Genomic DNA, 18,032 nt, shown 5'->3' with positions numbered 1-18,032 from the left:
AAGAATGATATTGAAAGCATTGGATTTGCAAGTAGGTTGCCACATTACACAGTTACTCAACTGCAGTAACCCTCAGTTTCCATATGAAATAGAGGCAAGGCAAGTAAGGTTGTGGTAAATACAATGTGAGTGCATGCTGAGGAGGCCATTGCTGTGCCCAAACCGTATTCCCTTTAATGGCATATATTGAAGAACTAACTCCAAATAGATTATGGCTGTGTATAGTCCTTATAGAGGTCTTACAGTGAGGACACTAGGATGAACCATCACCATTATTACCTGTGCCTTACTAAAAAGGGGAATTTGGAGAACTCTCTCTCTCTCTCTCTCTCTCTCTCTCTCTCTCTCACACACACACACACACACACACACACTAAACCTTTAACACATTGGCCTTTAAGGAAACATTGCAGACACAAATCGTAGTACACCAGTAGCAAGAGAAGAAGACTAAAACAGATTCTTCCCCATAGGCCTCACAAACAAGCAAGCAAGTGAAAGGAACTGGAAAGCAAACAAGCAAAACCCTACAACATCCCCGCCTTCACCATGACCTCATGTCAGAAACATTACAGAACTATATTTGATGTGATCTCCTCGTTGTTTGGTTTTACAAACAATGGCTCTAGGAAGCGAACTTGACACCAAAACATTGCCCAATTCTACTTACTATTGTTCAATACTTACTATTTCCTCATTAAGTTTCTTAGTGTTCTCAGACTTGCTTCCACAGTAACTCAAAAGCTGTGCACTTTTATCCAATACTGAATTTAGGTACCAGATTCAGGCACCTAACCTGTACCTGACTGTCTCAGAAAAGTCAGTTTTGTCACCTGGAAAGTTAACCCCATTTATCACCAGTCTGCCCTTTAGGTAAGTCATTAAGTGAGGACTGCTTGCCAATGGGCACACCAAAGATATCTATCATCAGGATATACTGGTCTCTGTGGATGTAAGGGAGAATGGGAACCTTGGACTAGTCCCTTCTTTTTTCCTATTTCCTTATAGCTGCATATCTTTGGTTTCTATTGTCCTTTGTAAGTTTAACCCATCAGGCTTGGGGTGAACAAAGAGCTCTCAGTGTGTTAGTTTTGTGTTTTCAAAGAGACCCTTTTCTGCTTTTTGTCTTTGACTCTCATGGAATATTCAAGTATTCCTCATGTTTCAGGCTGCTCCTTCTTGATGGGAGCCATGGTCATCTTTGTAGCATCCCAAAAGATAAGCAAATGGAACTACTATGTAAATAGAGAGGAAGAAAATAGTGTCCTGTTACAGAAGCCATGAACTGAGTAAACTCACTTTTTGCAACTGTGTGGGCAAACACCCTGGGGTGATTCTGCTGATCAAGTTCACATGGACTTTACTCTAGTGGGGTCCCATGTCTCTTTAGATGAGATTTCTGGCTGGTAAGACGGGAGGGCCCTTGAAGAGTAAGTAAATTTCCTTTTTAGTATTCAGAATGCTGACTATAGCATTAAAGTCTTAAAAATATTGATATTAAAATCAGAATATTGAGATTAATATTAATCATTATAGAGGTTGCTGAGTTGATATAGTTTTATTTCAAATGACCTAACTCCTCAGCGATGAGACCAAGGGCCTGGATAATGTCTTGACTCCCAATACTTAAGGGGATGAGTGTGTGTGTGTGTGTGTGTGTGTGTGTGTGTGCATGTGCCTGCCTGAGAAGCCTGGTGTCTTAACAAACATTCTGACAAATTTTTGTGAGAAGGTGTTACACTGCTAAACCTATACACCTTTCTTCCTTAAACAGAACAATCTTTTGCTGAATAATGGCTTTCTGAATCAAACACATAATGTAAGAAAAGAAAATAGTGCCACAGAGTCTAACTTGACATTATCTTCAGATTATCTTCAGAACCATTATGTTTTATACCATTTAGTAAGATAAAGATGTCAATACTCAAGAGAACTGGCAAGAGTTGACAAGCCCCACTTCTTTTGTTTGTGTTTCAAATAGGATTTTTATTAGTATGGTAGTGTTTGACAATTTGTTCTTTAGTTTTTGCTATTTGCTTCATATACTCTATATGAATATAATCTCTGTATTCTAATATATTCATATTCTCTAGTCATAATTCTGCTGATTGACATGAGTGGCAAGCACATTCTTTCCAGTCTGGGGATTCAAAAGAACAGTCAGTTTTGGTAAATAAATCCTAAGTGTAGCATCTTTATCAGGGAGCTTCCTGTTTTTAATGCCCAACTGCCTGAAGAATATATTCTTTCCACATGCAATATTTAAAATAGAATGTTGCCTTGTTGAAATGGCTACTGAATCCCATTTTAGAAGTATTGCAGTCACAGTACGGTTTATTCTTAATTTTATGTCTCACATTTGAAGGAGAAAAGAAAGTTATTTCACATGGATAATTTAAGAGGGGAAGATAGTTTTAATATTCTGATAAAACGTTACCTGTCAACTTTCTGCCATACCTCCTTAGGTCTTGTTTTCACTATTCTGACTGTTACCTTAATAGTTGGTATTGTAACTATTTTTATTTATTAATGTGATGATTATGTGTATGTGTGTGTGTGTTTGTGTACTCTCATGTTCTTGTGTGGATATACACACCCCATTGTGCACAAGGAAGGTAGAGGACAGCTTTATAGAGACAGGTTTAAACTTCAACATTCATGCAGGCCCCAGGGATCAAACTCAGGTGACTAGCTATGTATGTTAAATGCCTTTACCATGGATCCATTTGGCTGGTCTTCTATACATAATTGTTTTCCATTCTTTTGAATGCCTATTTGTTATTATATAAGTTAGCATATTGTATTAGCAACTTTTCCTCAGTTGATTGTCTCAGAAGGAGACATTTTGCTTACAACTTTGAATCCTCTTACTTGAACTTGACAGTTACTCAGAATATTTATGAATGCTAAGGCTGGAAGGAGTAGTGTTTCCAAATGTGACAGCCTTTTAGGTAGTGAGAGAAAAGGAGAGGCAAGACACCAGGGAAACCACTACCTTATGGACACCATCCCTAAAAAGGGCCACAGGATTACAGCGAAGAGCAACAGGCATCTGCACCCTTGTCATTCCTCGGGCCTGTTCCCTGTCCTTTGGAGAAGTGAACAGGCACACGCTACAGCCTGCAGATCAAAGAGGAAAGCCATATGAGAAGAGACAGCAATGTCTGTGAATGTGGAGGTGGAGGGACAGACAGATGGCTCAAAATCAGCTCTATATCTCAGTCCAACACTAAGGAGCTTTTTCTTGTATTTCTGAATGAGTTCAAAGTTTAGAAATTCCCTGTTGCCTATGAATGAAGTCAGTGACACCTGTCACTAGGTATTGACTCATAATTAAAATATTCATTCATTCAGTTAAAAAGTTTTACCTTACTAACATATAATGTAGAACTATGAAAAATCACAATGTGGAACAGTGAAAAGAGATCAGAGATGGTATTTTGTAGATTTCAAGAATTTGTGTACAATCGGCCCTGACTCCTGAATGGAAGCTTTGACGTGTGTAGCACATGGTGTGTAATTTAATTAGATTTTAACTAAAGGAGACTCACTCTGCACGTATTGTAGAAACATAGCCCTGGCGGATTCACTGTACAATTAGTGCCTTACCGGGATCCTCAGACTACCACATAGTGACAAATATCCTAAATTCGTTTTCTTCTAAGCAATGTAATCTGTGTCCAGTCACCCACAATTTGATGTTAGTTCTAGAAAACTCATACAAAAACAAATCTGAAGTGTACACAACAATGGCAGTGAAAAGAAATATCAGTCCAAGGAGGAAATGATAAATGGAACCTTTGGACCACACAGCTTGCTGGGGTGTCAGCTATTTCAGGAACTGAGATGATGCAGTTACTGTATTCCCATCTGTTCAATGTATAATTATTTTAACTATTATGCATGTTGTTTATAACTCATTATCTTGCAATAACAGCCTGCACAGTTCACTGCATAATTTAAAAATATAACAACTTTCCTTGCCAATATTGACTTCCAATTCTAAACCTGCTGACTTTAACTGTATCTTTTCCATGCACTCCAGGGAAAAGTAATTTTTATTTCTTTAGGGTTTATCTTAGAATATGCACCTGGATTTTCTTCAGAATAACCTAGTTTCCTGGCTCTGGGTCACACAGTGACTTCTCTTCTGGAATAGAATAAATCTGCTCTTGTACAGGCAAATCCATTAAATGAGTGGGATCACAGATCTGAGACATTCATATGCTCCAAAGTGGACAGGAATAGAGTGCTTGTCTAATTATCTGGATGATGTGATCAATAAAACCCAGAAAATCAGATTATTCTCTTTTGAAATATGAAAATTACTTGGATCATATTAACCAAATAATTGCCTTTGCAGTACAGAAGCTTATTGTTATAGCCAATCAATATGTTATTTATATAAGAAGATGAGCAGATGGCTCCCACATGGAACTGAATTCATATTTCACTCTAGTTAGTTTGGTCATATTTAAAGAAACATTCACTGATTTATTAGTCGCTATTCTATACCTACTGTATTCAGAAAGAGCGCCCCTATTAGGTAAAAAAGAAATGAATATGGCAAGGTTTTAGGTGTGAAGAGATAGAGGGTGCAAGTGCCTGTATGCATGCGTAAAGGGGCCAGAGCAGAATGTGAGGTATCATCCTCCAGCCATTCGTGTCTTACGGCCTTGAGATGGGGTTTCTCGCTAAGCTAGGATCTTGCCATTTTGGTTAGGCTGGCTTGCCAGCAGGCTCCCCAGATCCACTTGTTTCTGACCTCCCCCACACCCAGTGCAGGGGTTGCAGACATGCATAGGCATGCCCAAATTGTAATGTAGGTGCTGGAGATTTGAACTCGGGTCCCACGTAGTTTTTTGAACTATGTAACCTTCAAGTCATTCAACAACAAACAGTAAGCCAAATAAAATCTTCCCTCTCCTATGTTGCTCTTTGGGTGTTTCATTCCTTATAGCCACAGAAACCAAAGAAGAACAGGTCCTCATGCTTGCAGAGCAAGTGCTCTTAGTCAATGAGCCATTGCTCCAGCCCTGAGCATGACAAGATCTATTTCCAAGAAACTCAGTGCATAGGACACATAGAAACATTTCCATAATAAAACGCTATAAATTCAGTGGAAGGGGTATGTGCAGCATTGTGGAAGAAGGAGAAAAAAAACTGTAACAGTGAGAGGCAGCAAAAGATTACAAAGAAACAGTGTTTTCCAGATATAGCAGGACAGTTGCACATATAAACTCACAGCGGTTGTGACAGCATGTGCAAGATATGCACAAATTCAAGCCTCAAAACTCCCAGCATGGAGAAGGCAGTTGGCACAAAGTTCTACCCAAGCCATGGAGTTATTGTCATTAACAGCTGCTGGGGAAGGGAGAGGCAGCTTCCTTTAAGAATTTGGCCTTGGGTAGGTCAACCACAGTCAAATTGGTGCTCACACACCCAAGGATATATGGGCAGCACACATTGGAATTGGTGGGCTTTAAAAATAAAGTGGGATGTGTAAGGAAGGAAGGGTTGATCTGAAAGGAGTTGGGGGAGGGTTGTGAATACGACCAAAATACATTGTATGAAATTCTCAGAGAATCCATAATAAAAGTGTTTATATAGTAGTACTTTTGGAGAATGATCCAAAGTGTGTGTGTGTGTGTGTGTGTGTGTGTGTGTGTGTGTGTGTGTGCGTGTGTGCTGTTTTTTGAAATGCATTCTGGAAAATGTGAATCCTGAAGTAAACTGACATGTTCAGTTCAATGCCCTCAGAAGAGGTAGCAGCAGAAAGAGCATTCCCGTAGAAGGGATCAGAGGAGCACGGACGTGGGAAAACACCAAGGAACAAGCACTAGAGCTCAACCTGTGTGTGCCGGGATATGAAAGGGGAATGAGCTGAAGATTTGGTTAGTAAGTCTTTGCATACTTAAGCTGCTCACAACTGCTAGACTCAGTTTTCTCAAATAAGTTGTCGCGCACTGACAAGGAGTGTAGCGGCGATTGAGCTGGGGCTTGGTGAGAGTGGTCACAGTGACAGATGACTGACAGTAGCACTGGGAAAGCTAAGTGGATCTAGCGAGTAAGGTCCAGGGGTATCCCTGAGAACTGGGGGACTGCCAGACACCATGGATTTTCCTTGGAGACCAAGCTGCAGTGACAAATGATCATTTTAGGGGCAACGTTTCAGGGTAGGTATCATAAAATTTACCTTACCCTATAGTTTCCTCAAGTAGGTTTAGCTTGCAAATGCTATGGGAGAAGCTAAGATAATAGATGAAAGAATAATTAGGATCACCAATATTAAGGTCTGGATTGTCTTGTGAGGAAAGAGAATCCAAAAGCAGGTGAGAAAATGGGATTTAAGTAGAGTGAACATGAAACTGAGGATGCTGTGGGCCGTAAAAGATGATGGAGGAGACAGCTAAGTGGGTAAGGTGATCGTTGTACATCCACGAGGACCTAAGTTTGGATACCCAGAATCTAGGTAAGAAGCTGGGATTGACACCATGCATCTGTAACATTAGAACTGGGAGTGGGGAAGGGAGGAAAGATCCTTGAATCTCATTGGCCGCAAGATTGGTAGAATCTACAAATTCAAGTTAAGTGAGAGATCCTGCGAAAAGATGAAGGTGGACATTGTGGAGGAGGGTACCATTTGCCAACTGCTGCAGATATGCACACCCATAGTAACACACACACACACACACACACACACACACACACACACACACTATATCCTATGCACATGAGGAACTCAGTAAACCAGAAAGGCTGTAAGAGGCAGGGCTATTTAGCAGAGCAAATAGATCTCTACTTGTGTTAGGCAAAATCCTAAAACGAAATCCATGATCCATGTCCTTTACAAACCCCTCCCTGTTAACCTGGCAGAGTTCTCCTCCTTCTTCTGACTCTTTTCTGTATTTCTGATGAGTGTTTGTCTGTCTGGTCATTGATCAGATTCTTCGGAGACAATTATCTAGGGAGCTGGGGCAGATGGTTAGTCTCTTTTTATTCTTCTGCTCCCCTGCCATGGGAGGGCGCAGCCAAAAAAACCCTCAATATGTATCAAGCACCAATGACACTGACTTCACAGGCTGCAGAGTCATTAAAACTGCCTATCTATTCTTTGAAAGTATCCAGTGTCAGGTATTTCTGTTAAAGCATCACAAACAGGCACATATAAAATGATGCATGTACGCATATAAGTGGTAAAACGTATAAACTATGAAACTTTTTTTTCTTCAGGCCAGATTTCTTATTAAGGGAAAGACTGAAAAATATATAGCCTTTCTTTAATAGTATATGTCCTAAATGTGAGGGCCGAGAGACATGGTTATCCTTGATGTACTGCAAATAAGGAGCTATGCCGAGAAGAGCAACACTGAACTGTTGAATTCTTCAGTAGGTGCAGATACGTGAGTAGAAGTGTTTCCCAAAAGGTAGACATTTGACAGAGTCTGCGGCCCAGACCCAGAGCTATCAGGATAATCGTCCTGATAAGCAAAACCAAGCAACATATAGTAAGTGTTCCTTTGTGGATATAGTAGGATATAAGCACGGCAGAGCTTACCTTTCTCTTGGAAGATTTCAATGTTTTGTTTTGAGTGTGTGTGTTGTGCGGACAAGTTTGCACTTATGTGAACACATGTGTATTGGTGTGTGTGTTTGTGTGTGCACTTGTACATGGAAGTTAAAAGCCTACTTTGGATATCTTCCTTGGTCACTCTCCACTTTACTGGCCAAGGCACGATCTCTTACCGAACCCAGAGTTTACCGGTCCTGCCTAGTCTAGCATGCCAACTTGCCCTGTGAATGAATACTGTGTGAGTCTCCTTAGGGTTCCAGGTGGTTGTCATGCAAGTCCAGCTGCCATGAGGAGCATCACTTTGGTCCCCACTCATCAGGGCAAGTTTTTATATGCTTTGCCTTCCTCTCGACTCTCAATTTTTCTAAGAACCCAACTTTCACCCGGTTCTCATGTACAACAGCAAATAAAAAAAGTAAAAGTCCAAATCACAAACCAATATTGAAGCATCTGCAGGTAATTTGGTTAAAAAATCATTCTTTTAAAAACCTCAAATTTAAACTTAAGTTTATATATTTAAACTATAATTTTTATTTCACCAAAATAAAATTTTCACAGCAAAACTGTGACCGAAAGCTGCTCATATTTTATGGAATTCTTACTGTGTGTGTGTGTGTGTGTGTGTGTGTGTGTGTGTGTGTGTGTGTGTGTATTACATAGTCTTTTGGAAATAATTTTCATTCCTATGTAGTAAATTTATTTTAAACAGATCAATTAAGGAACTTGTTCTTAACTGAAGCATTAATTCAGAAAAAGTTATTAAGAGTTTAGCAGAATATAATTTCCTAGATTTATCCCAGCATCTTTTTTGATTGCCATGTTCTAAGGACACAAAGGTACAGTGATTTTTGTCCTTGTCCTAGGGAAAGACTGAACAGTGCTTGGATGATGTGTGTTAAGAGTTAACACCGAGAGTGGCAGGAGCTGTGAGACCTAATGAGGGAACCATCTAGAAACACAAGTTGGGGAGGCTATCAAGAAAAAATGAATTCAGAGTAAGAATTAGCCCAAGGGACAGCCAGGAGACAGATTTTCTAGTCTGAAGGTAACAAGACAAAAGGGGCTGTTATTAGGCAGATTCTAATCAGCAGGAGAAATCCATCAGTCTCCACTATATGAAGAACAGCATGATGGACCCAGGAAGTCACAGTTGCATCAATTGTAATGCAGGGCCAGGGACCCTGAAAATAGTGCACAATCCACTGGTGTCTGGGCTGTACCTTGGTAATGCTCTTCCTAGTATTTGTGATTGGAAATTATCTTCCTGGAAGCCTTGATACACTTATTCCCATAATGACGGCTTTGAGGTGCTCTCTGCAGCCAACTTACACACCGCCTCATCCATGGTATTTTGTTACAGTGCCTTGAAAACACTGCAACTCGAATTGACTGGCAATTGCTTAGTGTCTCTTTACTTTCCTGAGTAATCCCGTGTGTGGTTGTTATGGGAAGTCCTCCAGATCACCAGCTCTTTGTATTTGAGCACCTGTAAGTCACCTCGATTTCTAGGCCCTTCTGATCTCCCATTGCAATGTTTTACCCATATATATGCAAACAACTGCCACCTCGTCCTAGATTCTAGTAGAAACGATGATGGCACCAATGACAAAAACAGTGCTTACAGTATGTTGGGCAATGTCCTAAATGACTGACAACTGTTTTACTGATGGACATATTTAACCAAACTCTCCATTTGAAGACAGTGCCCTTTATTGAGCAGCAATTATATAGCATACATCTTAGTATTTTTTTATAGAGTATGTGCAGAGTCCACGTAAATATATGGAGTAGTTTTTATCCCTGTGTTGCAGAAGAAAGTGAAAAACCCTACACTAAATGACTAAATTTACACAGATAGGAAAGTGTATTTAATCTCAGACTTATGTTCACCATTTCAGAGAGCTAACAGCTTGATAGATTTATAAGACCCCACTACATGTGTTATCAGGATCACCAGTGCTAGAGAACATGGCTGGCCTTTGCTTTGTGTCTACTGAAATATTTATGGATGCATTAGTGTACTGAGTGTGTATTATCCCTTGATTTTTCAGGCAGTTTGTATGTACTCTCCAGCTCCTTTTATCCTGCACCTATTACTTAGTGTACTTGAGTACTTGTTTTGTGTAAAAGCCAATGAGATGAGATTGGGGAAATGCACAGCTTTTCGAAAGACATGCAAACAAATGTGACAGTATAATTACAGTTGGAAGTGAGGGGAAGAGTCAGGATCAGAAGGTGGGAGCCACTGCTTGCTTTCGTTAGACATAAGTCATGATCCTGAGAAATACGGCAATTCAACAAAGGCCGGGGAATTGAGCATGAGCATGTGGCTTGTTCAGGGAAACATCACGGGTTCAACAGGGGCTAGTGACAGTGAAGGAGATGAGAGAGACGCCACGGGGCTTCAAGAACAAGGTCACGAGAGAGCCTATAAATCCTGCTTAACGGTGCAGCATTTATACTGCGATATGAGGTAGCTTCAGACGAAGCCTGGTATTTCTCAGTCAGGTAGAATTTATATTAGCAGATGGTAGAGACCACAGCTTCTACTTGTGACAGCTAGTTAACATGATGTGGAGCGGGGGCTGGGGATATAGCTCAGCAGAACAGTTGTATAACACAAGTGAGGCCCTCTGTCTGATACCCAGAACCATACAAGTATTACTGTCCTGGTTAGTTTTTCTTGTCAGCTTGATACAACCAAGAATTAACCAGAGGGAGTCTCCACTGAGGGATTGCCCGTATCAGACTGGTGGGTGGTCATGTCTGTGGGGAATCATCATCATGGATGATTGATACTGGAGGACACAGTCTGCTCTAGGCGGTACTACCCCTGGCAGGTGGTTCTGAGTTATATAATAAGGCTCGTTAAGCATGAGTCAGTAAGCTGCATGTCTCTGGGGTTTCTGCTTCCATTCCTGCCTCTAGGTTCCTGCTCTGAGTTTCTGCACTCAGTGATAGACTGTTGTCTGGAAATATGACTGAAATACGACTTTTCTACACATAAGTTGCTTTTGTTCAGTGATTCATCTCAGCCGCACAAGAGCAAACCAATCCAGTGCCTTTACAAGGCAGAGTTGTGTTGAGTGGAAAATTATCATCTCCTAACACACATCTCTTTAACAAATCTCCAGGGAGTGGGCTCTGTAAGGTGTGGCATCACATTCCAAAGGGTCACCGGTCTCACCCCTTTTACTGTCAGCCCCAAATTCTCAATGGGGGTTGGTTTAAGGCTCTCATCTGAGAGGCTTCTTAACTTGTCCCAGATTATTGCCCTTGCAAGCTACCTCTACCTGGGAGCTTTACCTTCTGTGATGAGGTTGGTATTCACTCCATAAATTAATTCAGTGTGCTCATTCGCCCTTCTTACTATTTCCTAGTCTTTTGTTTTGGAAATCCTCTAGAAATGGAAAATGACTACAGGAAAAGACGTGGGGAAGTTTAAGGACATAGTACTTTAATTCATGTTTTATAATGTAATCTGACACCTGCAAAAATTTGGCTATGTTCTCAGGCAAAGAAACCCCAGCATATGTTTTTTTCTGTCTAATGTTTAGATGATCGCAGAACCTGCCTGTCCTCCAGCAGCCTGGGACATTAGTCCTGGTTCCCTACCCTACCACTATGCCATCTTCCCTGCAGGGATCATCACCCTGCCAAAGGTAGCATATGTCATGGTGACTCAGGAGCCAAACAGAGGATAGGAACAATGCTGTCAATATTTTTGTATTCTCCCTGGATGGCCTTCATTTCACGCCCAGCCATGGATCCTGAGAGTGAGGAGTTGTTCTTTCTAGTACAGAAAGAGAAAAATGTGTTCGTGTTGTCAATGTCGCCCCTTGTCTTGGCTCATTATTTCTTTAAACATGCCTCAATGTGGCTTGGCAATTTTACCTCCTCATGTAACGGAAGTGGAAGCGAAAAGGTACGTGGTGTGCTTTGGTTGTTTGATCTCGGGCTTTCTTAGGCCTTCTGCCTCTCCTCAAGCCGGTTTGAGATAAAAGGGAACCAGATGTTTTCTTGTTAAAGATCAAGGCAATCAGGATGGCAATTCAGGACATGACTGTGATCATCACCGCGGGGAGAAGCGAAGGCCACGTGACATTTTTCTATTAGCCACAGTATGTCAGGTTTATGTAGCTGTCAGAGAGGGTGATTTCATTTCAGGCCCACTAGTGATTTCTTTGTTGTTGTTGTTGCCAGTTTAAAATTCCTGGCACCATCCTCAGCAAACTGAATGAGGCTGTTATTATAAGTGTGCATTCTCATGCTAAGGGAAGCCAATGTTTCAGATGCCGGCTGGGCCCCTCCACTATTCTTTACCAATTGTAGCTTTGCTCAGTTTCAGTACAATAAAGCTGAGGAGGTCCGCCCCCATTTCACAGAAGGAAATTCCAGCTCAGGAAAGGTAAGTGTCTAATATTTGTTAGCTGGGCTTGTAGCTAAGCAGTCAGTAGGGACAGCATAAGAAAGGTGAGCTAAAATTTAAGGGAGAACTCTTCTTTAGTCTTGAAGAGGGCAGGGTTTGCTCCAGCAAGTGTATATCCTATTCTCAACACTGCAAGCTGTCTTCCCTTGGAGCTTGGAGTGCTATTTCTTTTTCCTTTTTTTCTTTTTTTTTTCTTTTTTTTTTGGTTTTTACGAGACAGGGTTTCTCTGTATTGTTTTGGAGGCTGTCGGTCCAGCCTGGCCTCGAACTCACAGAGATCCGCCTGCCTCTGCCTCCCGAGTGCTGGGATTAAAGGCATGTACCACCACCGCCCGGCGGAGTCTTATTTCTTTTACACACTCTCTACCTGACCCTTGGATTGATGACCGCAGCCTGCAAGGAGAAGCAGATGGGCAGCAGGAGGCGTGGTCTATGGGTTCTGAGGGGATCAGCAGACATCCAGTCCAAAGATGGTAGTGTCCTCAGGATACAGTGAGCCGTCCCCATTTGTATTCTTTCCCCTCATGTGCTTCTCAGTCAGTGGTTGGCCTCTGACTTTCTCTAGTATGGATAGGGAACAAGCTTCTGCGTTCCACAGAGACGGTTCCAGAGCATGGCACAGGGGAGTGTGCCTACTCAGTCAGATTTTCTTATTTTATATTGTCGAGTCCATAAATACCCAAATGTGCCTGCTGGTCTCAAAGGTACACTAAAGGCACACATATTTTAAGAGTCCTGGAATGTCTTGGAAAAGGAATTTTAATTGCTCCAGCAAACCAGATAAAGTAGATACAGCCTTCAATACCTGAATACTAGTGAAGAGCTGTGCCTTCCTAAATATCCTCTCCTCTTAAGAGCCTTTAGGACTCTGGGGAGGTTTTAAATAGAGGCACACTTTTCTCTTTTGTTAACAAAGGGAAATTCCTCTAATATAAAGAGGTCATTTGTTTAGACTCCAAAAGCATAAGACTTGGGAGACCACAGAGACCAAGAACCCACAATGTGAGCACTACCATCCCTTCAAGAACCCACAATGTGAGCACTACCATCCCTTCAAGAACCCACAATGTGAGCACTACCATCCCTTCAAGAACCCACAATGTGAGCACTACCATCCCTTCAGGATTCAATACCTCTAGGTTCTTATGTGTGGATAGTGAGGCATAATTGGAACATGACTGAAACGAAGGACAGTTAGTAGTAGTATTATGATTTAGTAGCTTGCTTGAGCATTTCTGTCCTATGTGAAAATACAGAATAGTTCCTACATATAGGCAAACTTCTGACACTGAGATCGGAGGTCAGTTGACAGTGACTGCTCCTCGGTTAGCATCGCTCTTCACCAGAAACACATTACAAGGGCATGTTACATGGCGTGAAGCAAATGGGGCACAAGGAAGGTCCACTTGCCTCTTTGATCAGGTTCATAAATCTGGGTCCAAGGCGCCATGGCTTGTGTCGATGGCACTGCAGGGAGCTGACCGTCAGCTGTGAGGCGCGATGGGAGGCAATGGCCACCATGTACACAGCATCATACATGAGAGCTGCTTCAGTCTGTGGAGAACAACATGGACCGTGCCATCAGTTCCGTCTTCATTACCTCCCTCCGCCCGCGCAATTGCCGTCCCTCCCTTGCTATTTGTCTGACCTTACAGGCATTTTCTTCTTTAGCTAAACAGTTTTCCGTCACTGATAGCTATTTTCCTGCAAAAGAAAACTTTACATCCCAGAGTAAATTAGAATCCTGCATTTGGTTTTGAGTTATTAAAAACAAAATAAAAACTCAGATCAATTACAAAAGACTTTATTCCAGAAACATATTTTGGAGTATCTTCTAAGTTGAGCTCAGTGTTGAAATCAACTACTTTGAGATTGAATCTACTAAGACTCATTATTTCAATGTCAGCTGTTGTCTCTCAGTAGCTTCTTCTTTCCCTCCCTCCCTCCTTCCCTCCCTCCCTCTCTCCCTCCTTCCCTCTCTCCCTCCCTTCATCCCTTCCTTCCTCCCTCTCTCTTCCTCCCTTCTTTTTTGGAGAAAACACATTCTTGCTGATAGAACCAATAGGGGATGCTATTGTTAAGGGTGCTTGTGTTGGTCACTTTCATTGGTCAGCCTTGAGGAGGAAAGTCAGATTCCTGGCATCAAATTCAATGGCAAGTTCAGAGAGGCCCTCTGAAGTTCAGGCCTGTGAGTCAGAACAAACTTGCACTTGCCCTCATGAGTTACCATGAAGGAGATTAATTCTCTTTTGGAATAGTTATCTTTTCTTTCTTTTCCTCATAAAATTCGCACTTGCTAAATTTTATATAATGCTCACAGCATTTTGTCAAATATACTGCCCTGTGGTTTTGGGGATAAAAATCTCATAATACCCTCATATTTTACTGGAGGGCTTTCTTTGCAACTTCAAATATATTAGCTCATTTGAAATTCTCAGTAATCTCCAAAGTAAGCAGAACACGTAGATAAAGTTACTTATTATATGTAAAACTGACCTCAGGCAAAATATTGATTTATGGAAGCAAATATGTATATAGCTGGAAAACTGACAAAGTTGAATCTGGAATACATGTTCTGGCAAAAAGTTTTGTATATGGTTTTCTGTAATTAGTTGATTCATCCAATATTTTCTGTTAATTATGTCTTAATGGAGGTGGAAAAAGAACATAAATGGTGGGTGAAATATCTTCCATCTCATTGGTTTTGAAGCAAGAGATTCCTTTATTCTGAACCCCTATTATTCTGTACAGTCTCTGTCATTGAAATGTTAAGTTATTTTTAATATTTGATTTAAAACCATGTGATATTTTTAAAGAGCAGAAACTATTCCAATTCAGCCTGTAGTACCTAAGCACAATTCATGATATAAAAACACAGTATAGTAAACATTTACAGAATGAGTTATTAGTGATTCATATATTAAAACAAAATGTATTCTTGTAAGAATTACATAATACCAAGATTTAACATAAATCATTTTACTTATATACTTGACACAGGGAAGTTAGGTTGATGGCATTAGCAGTGATAATTGCTAAGCTTAATTTTTTTATTAATTCAGGACTTATATAATCCACTTCGTTTATGACAAAACTGAGTCTTGTGGAGATTAGCTGGTACATACCTACTCTTGCTTATCACTTCCAGGGACAGTGGTTAGGCTCTACCTACCTTAATCTCACACCCATGTTCCTTATCATTCTGCTCTCCTTATTTGGTTTAATTGGAAGAAAGTGAGTTATTGGCAGGTTGATTTGTAAAATGGAATCAGTATTAACAGTGGACATTTACTGAGCACTAATTATACATCTGGCCCTGTTCAGAATCCTTGGGAAACATTGAACTTTTGTTCTTTATCCCTTTTACTTCTTTATGGAAAGAAAATTAAGAGATTAAATGGTGTCTATAAACTAATAGTGAGAAAGTCAATATTCAAATCCTTAAAGTTGGTGGTATATGCTATGGTCCCATCTTGTTCAGTTGCTTAGTGATAGCAGGGTAGCTTGATAAAAGCTAAAATCTGTTGTCCATATATTACATGCCAGTACCACAAGCATCTTGTTTATGCAGGGCATGTCCTTCAATTGTGAAACTTTAAAAAATTAGCTTATCTATTCTTTGATAATTTCATGCATACATACAATGCATTTTGGTCATATCCACCCCATTAACCTCTTTGGATTCATCCAGGCTTTCCCATCTCCCCATCTCAATTTCACAAACTTACGTTCCATTTTTACAACCGACTGAGTCTAGCTAATAATGTACATATGATCATGGGAGCATAGGCAACCTATGATGGGCCACACACCTGACGAAAAATGCCCCCCCAACTAGTATCCATAAACTGTCGACAGCTCCTCAGATAAGCGTGAAGCCTCAAAACCCTTTCATGTTGGAAGACCAGCTGGCTCGCTCTTGTACAAGTATGGTTTGTATAGCTACAATTGCTGTGAATTCATGAGTTCAATAATAGCCCAGTCATGTCCAAGAGACACTAATTCACATTCCTCTTTCCCCACCTCTGACTCGTATATGCATCTTGAAAGCTTGGGTAAAATGCACCCAAGAAAATCTTTTCACAAAACATAAGCATACTGAAAGATTCTCCTGGCAAATATATAATGTTTTGTTTATTAGAACAGTTTGCTGTAAGGGGTTAACCCAGGGGGTTTGGGGTGCTTAAGTTCTGCATATTCCTAAAGGAATCCTGGCCCATGACTGGTTGGTGGCAAAATATCTTGAGCTAAATTTCTTGAAAAGGATATGTTTGTATTTCTAGAGTGTGGGGCATGCAATATTTATGCTAAAAATGTGACAGTGGCAAATGTCACCTTTTGTTCCGAAGTGCTGGGCTATGCTGTACCAACTGAGGCCTGGAAGGGCTGGAGACTAAGGTCAATTATTTGGGTGCTCTGTGTGTTTGGGTGGGTTTCCTTGTTGGAAGCTTTTCACAGGTATAATCACACATCATTGCTGTGTGTCAAGCATTTTCTTGGGAGCTTCAATGGTATAAAACCCCTGTAAACCCAAGCATATTAGGGCTCTACCCTGAGTGAAAATTTCCTTTGCTGATTTTACATTTATTTTTTTCCTGTGATAAGCTGTTACTGAAAATAAGACAGCTCTGTATTCTTTGTGTAAATAATGAGGTAATTAGGACATGGTGGTAACTGACCACACAAACGAGTGAGATGTCCTATCACCTCGCAGACAAGGACAATTGGAATGCCATATCCCCAGTGGGGATGCTGTGAATAAAACCAGTCTTTAGGGAACAAATGGGCAAGAGGCATAGGTTTCTCATTACTCTGTAAATTCGCTAGCAGTTGTAGGTAAGGAAGGGATTGGGAAAGTTGTCCGTGGGAACTCTGTTGAGGGTGCACGCTGGTGGAAGCGAGGCTGCCACTGGGGAACCCCGCCACTGGGGAAATCCCAAGTACTGGAGGAAACATTGCCTATTTACATCAACAATGAGCATACAGCAGGTAGAATGCCCTGTTGGTGGTGAGATTTGGGAATGCATTTGGGAAGGTGGCAAAACTTTAGCACAAGCAGTCTAAAAACTCTGCAGTTAGGAAAGACATCCCAGACGTCATACTGAAGGTTTGGTGGTGTGGTTACCATGACCTGAGCCCCCGTGAATGTTTTCTGGTTTTAGGTAGAGAGCAGGAGAAATTGAGGAAAGAAGCTTGTAAATAGAGCAAGTAAACACTGGAAAATGCCTTTGGTCACACTAGGTTACAAGAGTGTCAGATACTGCTTCATCTTGGGCAACCAGCATAATAAAGAATGTGTCTCATGAATAAATAAGAACATAAATAAATAATACAATAATTCTTCTGCTCTAGTTTCTCAAGTAACCAAACTTTTGATGTATTAATTAACAATTCAATTGATAAAGCACTCTTTATAATCTCAAGTTTTTTTTTTTGTTTTTTGTTTTTTGTTTTTGTCAGTGGGGTAGATTAAGGGTTGATTAGACCTTTACCTGTCAGAATGTTCTTTGTTCTTTTATTGACTAAAAACAGCAAGTGTTATCAAGTAAATTCATTCCTATACCACAGAATGTGTATGTTACCTAAAATGTTTAGTGGAATGACACTATGTTGGTACTATACAGATTATATAGATTTACAGAGCAGCAAATAGACGTAGAGAGGCCACTTTCTTTGAGGACATAGCCAGTACCTAAACCCTGGTTTCCTTTGTCAAGATAAAGTTGCCTTTTCTACTAATTCATAGGAGTGTCTATGAAGATGTGGCTATCCGAAGATGCCTTTCCCATGGACCACAGTTACAGAACTATTAGATGTAAGAGAGTAGGATGATGCTCCCAACTCTGCCTCACACTAGGAGTGCATTTAGAAGCCAGGAAGGAAAATGACAAGTAGGGCTCTGTGGCTTCTGTTTCCTTGACATTACCGAATCACACACCATGCTTGTGTTTGAATGATGAGTGTTCCCCTAGGCTCAGGTGTTTGCATATCTGCTCCACAGCTGGTGGTGCTGTCCACTCTCTTTGCTTG

General features: G+C 40.8%; 1 protein-coding gene across 9 annotated transcripts in view; it reads right to left on the bottom strand.

Moving 5' to 3' along the window:
* Nucleotides 1-18,032, bottom strand: part of Grik1 (glutamate ionotropic receptor kainate type subunit 1) — a 372,708-nt gene that overhangs the window by 77,624 nt on the left and 277,052 nt on the right. For all 9 annotated transcript variants that reach the window (XR_005878846.1, XM_005073843.3, XM_005073845.3 and 6 more), the window contains exon 7: nucleotides 13,413-13,556. Coding sequence is in view for 8 of the 9 variants with exons in the window: in XM_005073843.3 (XP_005073900.1) it covers nucleotides 13,413-13,556 (144 nt within the window). In the remaining variant the exon portion in view is untranslated. The remainder of the gene's footprint in view (nucleotides 1-13,412; nucleotides 13,557-18,032) is intronic.

Source organism: Mesocricetus auratus, unplaced genomic scaffold (genome assembly GCF_017639785.1).
Source record: "Mesocricetus auratus isolate SY011 unplaced genomic scaffold, BCM_Maur_2.0 Super-Scaffold_100008, whole genome shotgun sequence".
Taxonomy (NCBI): Eukaryota; Metazoa; Chordata; class Mammalia; order Rodentia; family Cricetidae; genus Mesocricetus; species Mesocricetus auratus.
Note: the sequence above shows the minus strand (reverse complement) of the source record. Positions and strands in the feature narration are given on the sequence as shown.